The sequence below is a fragment of the Xenopus laevis genome, chromosome 6S (genome assembly GCF_017654675.1).
Source record: "Xenopus laevis strain J_2021 chromosome 6S, Xenopus_laevis_v10.1, whole genome shotgun sequence".
In the NCBI taxonomy this organism is placed as follows: Eukaryota; Metazoa; Chordata; class Amphibia; order Anura; family Pipidae; genus Xenopus; species Xenopus laevis.
This window is the reverse complement of record NC_054382.1, coordinates 1298173-1305589: the sequence shown is the minus strand read 5'-3', so window position 1 is coordinate 1305589 and position 7417 is coordinate 1298173. Positions and strand designations below refer to the sequence as shown.

Here is a 7417-nt window from a genome sequence, read left to right as displayed (position 1 = left end):
ACTTCCTGTCCTCTGCAAAAAAGGCAAATGGGCGACCATCCATCCTGCAGAGCTCGATTTCTCCTCCTGGCTATTCTAGTGTCTGCAGCGCTTCACCTATTCCCAGCAGCAGCAGGTACTGGGAGAACTGGATCAGTGGGGTGCGCATGCCACCTGCTCCGGGAGTTGTAGTGCCCCGTCTACTTCTCAGTCCATGTCTCCTGCCCAAGATAAGAGTCCGGACAGCAGCAGCAGCATGTCCAACACATTGGACAGCAACACACAGGCTCAGCAAGGCAACTCCATGGATCGCGTGCGTGGCTCTTCCGCCTTCTCCTGCAGCAGCAGGCAGCTTCCAGACTCACAGACCGTATGCTGTGGGGCTGCCGCTGGACATGCTGCTGTCCGGACTCTGGGAGCTAGCAAGCGCGATTTTCAAATGTGTCAGCTGCGAGGAGGCGCTGCGGTTTCCGGAGGGTGTCGCTTTGCTGTAGGAACGGTGATCTCAGCGCACGGGTTATACATCCACTGTCTCTGCTCGGGGAGGGAAATCGTGACTGCCGACTGGAGGTATGTTGTAGCTCGCGGGATTTGTGGCCTGTTTATAATGGCTGTGAGCTTGTGTCAGATCTGGGGAAAGAACAGTCCTGTAGTTTAGCATTGGCGGTCTCATCACTTTTAGGGGGGTTGATCTTCGTCTTGGGGTTTCCAGCATCGGACGGGGGCACTACAACTCCCGGAGCAGGTGGCATGCGCAGCCCACTGATCCAGCTCTCCCAGTACCTGCTGCTGCTGGGAATAGGAGAAGCGCTGCAGACTGTCACTAGAATAGCCAGGAGGAGAAATCGAGCTCTGCAGGATGGATGGTCGCCCATTCGCCTTTTTTGCAGAGGACAGGAAGTGGAGTTTTGGTAAGTTATTTCTTAATAAAGGCTTTGCTGTTTAAAAGTTTAATTTGTCTTGATGTTTATTTTTCGTTGTTTACTAACCAATTTTCAAAAAAATTTTTTTGATGTTACTGGTCCTTTAGGGTTGAGCTTGATGGACATGTGTCTTTTTTTCATCCTAACTTACTATGTCCAGCAGACAGGGCAGCCATAAGGAGGAGACAGACAGGAGTTCGATCAGGGCTATGGACCACTGCAAAATGAGCTTTCTCATACAATGGCAGGGTTGTAACCAGGTGACTCTACAGAACCTCGTGATTCTGACCGGAGTTGTATTCACTGCCTTCTATTAAAGTTTAATGTAAATGGCACTTTCAGTGGCTAATCTTTGCCATAAGATCTAAAATGACAGCTTTCCAACACCAGATCCCTTGAAAAGTCAGGAAAACATCTAATTAACGTATCTAAGATGCCAATACAATTTACACTCCAATCAATGCTGTCGTCAAGCTGCATTTCCTATAAACGTCACTCACGTGATCTGGTAACCTCGGTACCACCGCACTTGTACTGGCAGCGGGGCTGTTACACAACAGGTTGTGTGGGTTATATCTAGTTCCATTGTGGTGGGGGATTCTCACACACTGGACTTACATTTTCACCCATTAATTACGATGGTTTAGGACCTACCCTGCTAATTTCTTCATTCTGCTCTCCTTCTCCTTAATATTTAGCTCAGGGGGTTCCCCTTTAGGAGAATGTCCAGAGCAGGCTTTGTTTGTCCCCAGAGTCTTGTTTTAGCCTCTATATTCCAAGCAAGTGGTTTGGTGCAAAAGTCACCAGTTTCCTTGATCCAGTTCCAGGTCTAGCCAATGCCTCATGCACCCCCGGTGGCACACAGCTCAGGAGATGAGTAGTTTACAGCTGGGTGCTGGGAAGCTGTTCTCACATATACCCCTCAGGTGAAGAAATCGAGGAGAAGAGCTTTTGCCCCTGTTACCCAGCCGAGAAGCCTTTCCAAGGGTCCCTGTGATATTTACCCTGTGCCCTGGAACCCACTTCTAAGGAGCTTTTAATCCAGAGCAATGAAAGTGGAGCAGCCCTAACACCAAAAGTATCTGGTTTTTATTTTAAAAGATGAACATTCCCAGCTCTTTTTTTTTTTTTTTAATCATCACTTAAACATTAACCACAAGGTTTGAATGGATCCAATAGACATCACTGTAAACCAGTGCAGATTCACTCTTCCCACCACTCCACTTGTTTAACATCATTAGTGCTTGAAACACTCCCAAATCTTGGCCACACACACACACACACACTTAAACACACACACACTTAAACACACACACACACATCTATATATATATATACATACACACACACATATATCTATATATATATACACACACACACACACACACACATATATCTATATATACACACACACACACATATATACATACACATATATACACACACACACACACACACACATATACACACACACACACACACACACATATATACATACACATATATACACACACACACATATATATATATATATATATATATATATATATATATATATATATATATATATATATATACACACACACACACACAAATATACATACACATATATACACACACACACACACACATATCTATATATATATATAATATATACACACACAATCAGGACCTTCATGCCACCCCCCAGCAGACATGGGTCTAGTCACCTTCTACCAACTGCCCCATCCTAAACTCACCTTATTGGGACATGCAGCCTCATTTTAATACATAAAGCCCTTGTGGTCTCTGTGGCCTCCTCTTGTGTCTGTTCCATCCCTCTCAAACTGATGACTCAATCAACGCAAATCCCTTTTGTGCCCTACTCGAAGGTTGCAAAAACCCCTTACATTCAGCAGGTTTGTGTAAAACACTAGTAAACTTTCCCACCACCTCTCCCTCATACCTTCCAGCAGAGCGGCTCCACAGGAACAGTGGGGGGAGGTGCCCAGCCAGCACAAAAAAAGAAAAGGCAAAAAAAATTGTAAAAAAAACTAAAACAAAAGTCAGTGGCTCTGGCGGGCCCCCGAGGCGGAGCAGGCCCTGGTGCAACTGCACCTCCTGCTCCCTCGGTACTTACGCCACTGAGTAGTGCTGAGAGTTGTAGTTGCAGTGTAGCTGTATGACCACTGGTTACTCACTGTATTAACTTGTTTCTTTCCAGGGAGGATTAAGATCACACTAGTTATTATGAGTGGAGCTGCCATACTCCATCCCTCCTCTCACTCATCTCTTTTCTCATTGTTGCAAAGTTTCTTGTCTAAAGCTACAAATTATTCTGAGCCTGATACTCACCCTATTCAGGAACTGAGAGGGTTAACTCCCAGGAGTACAAAGTGCTGTTTGTCTTTGATAAAAGGGAACTTTCAGTTTCGTTTCTTGTTCAGTTGCTGTTCCTGCTCTCAGTGATGGCGTCGGCTGCTGATCTGAGAGACGAGCTGAGCTGCTCCATCTGCCTGAGCATTTATACTGATCCTGTATCCCTGCCGTGTTCCCATAACTTCTGCCGGGACTGTATTGGGACAACATGGGACACCCAGGAGGGATCTGGGGCTTATTCCTGCCCTGAATGCAGACAGGAGTTTAAGGAGCGCCCTGCCCTGCCCAGGAACAGAACTCTGAGGAACATAGCAGAGCGATTCCTTTCTGCTCAGCCCGAGCCGGGGGACACTGGGATTCCCTGCACCTACTGTGACTCCCATGTACCTGCTGATAAATCCTGTCTCCTGTGTGAGGCTTCTCTGTGTGAGACCCACCTGAAGGTGCACAGCAAGTCAGCGAAACACGTCTTAATAGAACCCACAATGCACCTGGGGGACAAGAAATGCTCAGTCCATGATGAACCCCTGGAATATTACTGCTGGGAGGAGTCTGTCTGTGTCTGTGTGTCCTGCTGTCTGGCCGGAGAGCACAGGGGCCACAGGGTGGAGCTGCTGAGTGAGGCCTCTGAGAAGAAGAAAGAGACACTGAGGAAAGTTGTGGAGAAACTGAGGCCAGAGAGAGAGGAGACTGAGAGAGTAGCCCAGAGACTGCAGGAGCGCAGGAGAGAAGTGGCAGAAAAAGCAGCCGGTGAGACAGAGAGAGTCACTGCCCTGTTTAGAGACATCAGGGAACAGCTGGAAGCCCTAGAGAAGCGACTCCTGAGTGACATCTCCAGCCAGAAACAGGAGCTTTCCCTCCCACTCACTGATCTGATCCACCTGCTGGAAATAAAGAAGGACGAGCTGTCCAGGAAGATCCGTCACATTGAGGAGCTGTGCAACATGGCAGATCCACTCACTGTCCTACAGGAACGGGAATCACATGGAGCTGCAGATAATGAGGGGGGCAGAGAGAGAGAGGATTCAATTTTCTCATTTTTCACTGCTTTTCTGCCTCGGGGAAAGAACACACAGATGAATAGAGACAGGTTACAAGAGAGACATTATATAAGGGTCCTTGTTGTAGGGGATCTGTATGTGGATCTGATCTCAGAGACATTACTCACAGGCTTAGCTGCCATTGTGACTGAGGGAAAGGAAAGGTGGATCTATGGGCAGGAGGCTACAGACCTGTTACTGGATATAAACACGGCTCATAATCTTGTATCTGTATCAGGGGACAGGAAATCTGCTTCCTTCTCACTAACAGAACTACATTACCCACAATCCCCAGAGAGATTTCAGAATTATCCTCAGACTTTAAGCAGCAGGAGTTTCCCCTCAGGGCGACATTACTGGGAAGTGGAGGTCAGTGAATCAGGGGGCTGGTGGGTAGGGGTGGCCTATCCCAGTATAGAGAGGAGAGGGGGTCAGTCCTGGATTGGGGATAATAACAAGTCCTGGTGTTTGCGCAGATGGAATAACAGATATTCAGTGGGACATGACAGAAAGGGCACAAATTTACCCCACGTCCCTTCCTGCAGGAGAATCAGGATCTCATTGGACTATGAGGCCGGACGTCTGTCCTTTTATGAGCTGAGTGAGCCAATCAGACACTTACACACCTTCACTGCCACATTCACTGAGCCCCTCCATGCTGCATTCTGGGTGAGGGGGGAAGGTGACTGGGTGAGAATCATTAGAGATAGAAAAAAAGGAGAAGAAGTACTGACACTAGAGACAGACAGACAGACAGATAAGAGACATAGAGAAGTTCTACCTAAAGACTCGGATGCAGGAGGAGGATGTTGTGTCTCATAATCCACAAGGGGGAGACAGAGAGGGAAGAGTTGGTCGGGCAGATCCCTGACATGGAGGAGATGTGTAACATGTGTGATACATTGTGTTCCTTACTGGCACAGGAATCACATGGAGCTGCACTGTGTGGGGCTGAGGGGGCACATAATGAGGGGGGCACAGATGGGATAATGGCCCCTGGATTGGCTCATATTGTGCTGGGTATAAGGACACTGATCTACTATGGGCAGGAGGCTACAGACCTGTTACTGGATATAAACACGGCTCATAATCTTGTATCTGTATCAGGGGACAGGAAATCTGCTTCCTACTCACTAACACAACTACATTACCCACAATCCCCAGAGAGATTTCAGGATTATGCTCAGATTTTAAGCAGCAGGAGTTTCCCCTCAGGGCGACATTACTGGGAAGTGGAGGTCAGTGAATCAGGGGACTGGAGGGTAGGGGTGGCCTATCCCAGTATAGAGAGGAGAGGGGATCAGTCCTGTATTGGGAATAATAACAAGTCCTGGTGTTTGTGGAGATGGAATAATAATAAATATACAGTGAGACATGACAGTAAAGAAACAAAGTTACCCCACATCCCTTCCTGCAGGAGAATCAGGATCTCATTGGACTATGAGGCCGGACGTCTGTCCTTTTATGAGCTGAGTGAGCCAATCAGACACTTACACACCTTCACTGTCACATTCACTGAGCCCCTCCATGCTGCATTCTCTGTATTGGAGTCGGGTGCCTGTGTGAGAATCATTAGTTAGGGCACAGGCCACTGTAGATTTAGAAGTAAAATCACATTCCTCTCGTGCTCATTTAGTGGCCACATCCCTATATCACGGCCCTTTTTATAAAATTTGTCAGGAAAGTCTGAACACATTTATGGAGTTTTAGGGCCATGTTTTATGTGTTATTACAGATTTGCTAATGAAGAGACCTCTCCCAAGAGACCTGCTGATCTTATTAGTTACAATTGTATCTCAGTGCAGGTGCTGAGTATTCTGGGATCTGACAAAAGTCTCCTTATCTCATTCAGTTTGTGAAACGTTACTTTTCCTGCTCATTCAGTGTCAGGGATCAAAGAGAAATGTGAGATGTGAATAAGAATTTGGGACTATGGGCTGAGCTGTCACAACCAGAACTGTCCTGTGAATGTACAATATACAATATGTGTGTTATACAATATTCTGTGGGTATGGGGGGGGGGGGCAGATTATATTAGAGACAAGAAGCCAAATATATTAACCCTGGGGCACAGCTCTTATGTGAGGGGATTATCCCAAGATTTTACTGAAGTTATACACTGATCATGTGACTAAGGAGGATACGGCCAGACAATTAGTTTGGCAGTGACAGTGTAAATTAGCCCCGCCCATTTCCTTTAAGGCCACACCCACTGATATTTCCTATAGGGAATTGCACATGGGGAGTGAGAGGACTGTGCCAGTCACATGATTAACAGCTCAGTTGGTGCAGCAAATGGCTCAGTTGCCCCTGAGTAGTGAGCCCAGGACTGATTCACTGGTCACTAAGGCAATTATCCATGATCTCCCTCTAACTGATCTCACCACTGTGTGTGTATAAATAAAATAGGTTGGGATTTTAGCAAATAATGTGCCTGAGACTTTGTGACTCTTCTCCTCTTACTGTATGTGAGGGGCTTGTGTTTATTGTATGGAATATGCTGCATTGTGATTGGCTTATATCAGTGATATTCACATCAGTCAGGTGACACCCCTACTTATCTGCAGCACAGATCAGATGGGGGGGCTGTTCTATTGCAGCTCTATGGGAAAACTGCCTGTTGTCTGATACAGGTGAGAACTGGGACTGCTAATAATAATCTATAAATGTTAAATTCCTACCAGAAATTGTATTTTAATCTGCTGAGAGAGCTACGATTTATATCCTGTAATTAATCTGATGGCTAAAGGCAACACAATCCCTATAATAAAGTTTTTGCATATTTTTGTTGGTTATTGTTATTAATAATAAAATGTGAGAATGTTTCCCAGTGATGTTCCCCAGGGTTCATGTTTATGGGCACAATTGACTAACAGAGGAACCAATGATGAATTCAGAGGAATATTCCTGAGCAAGTGAATTGTGTTGTTTGCAGGTGAATCAGTGAGTGTAGGTCAGGCCCAGCCAGTTGAGTTGCTCAGAGGGGTCCCAACTGCTGCTACTCACAGGCTTCTTATTCACCCAAATGACTTTATATCCATATAATACACAAAAGCCATGAATATCCTGTAAATTATATCCTTATAAACGGTGAGTTCTGATGTCATCAGTTATAAA

General features: G+C 46.0%; 2 protein-coding genes across 2 annotated transcripts; both read left to right on the top strand.

Moving 5' to 3' along the window:
* The first annotated feature begins 3015 nt into the window (after positions 1–3015).
* Positions 3016–5127, top strand: LOC121395191 (E3 ubiquitin-protein ligase TRIM7-like). Its single transcript, XM_041568161.1, has one exon. The coding sequence runs from the start codon at positions 3350–3352 to the stop codon at positions 5120–5122; it is 1773 nt and encodes a 590-aa protein (XP_041424095.1). The 5' UTR covers positions 3016–3349; the 3' UTR covers positions 5123–5127.
* LOC121395201 (tripartite motif-containing protein 14-like) lies at positions 5127–7125 on the top strand. The gene has a single exon (XM_041568220.1). The coding sequence runs from the start codon at positions 5173–5175 to the stop codon at positions 5878–5880; it is 708 nt and encodes a 235-aa protein (XP_041424154.1). The 5' UTR covers positions 5127–5172; the 3' UTR covers positions 5881–7125.
* The last annotated feature ends 292 nt before the right edge of the window (positions 7126–7417 follow it).

Bases quoted from the DNA above. Each gene is read 5' to 3' on its own strand.
- LOC121395201 (XM_041568220.1), top strand. From the start codon at position 5,173: ATGGAGGAGATGTGTAACATGTGTGATACATTGTGTTCCTTACTGGCA.
- LOC121395191 (XM_041568161.1), top strand. From the start codon at position 3,350: ATGGCGTCGGCTGCTGATCTGAGAGACGAGCTGAGCTGCTCCATCTGC.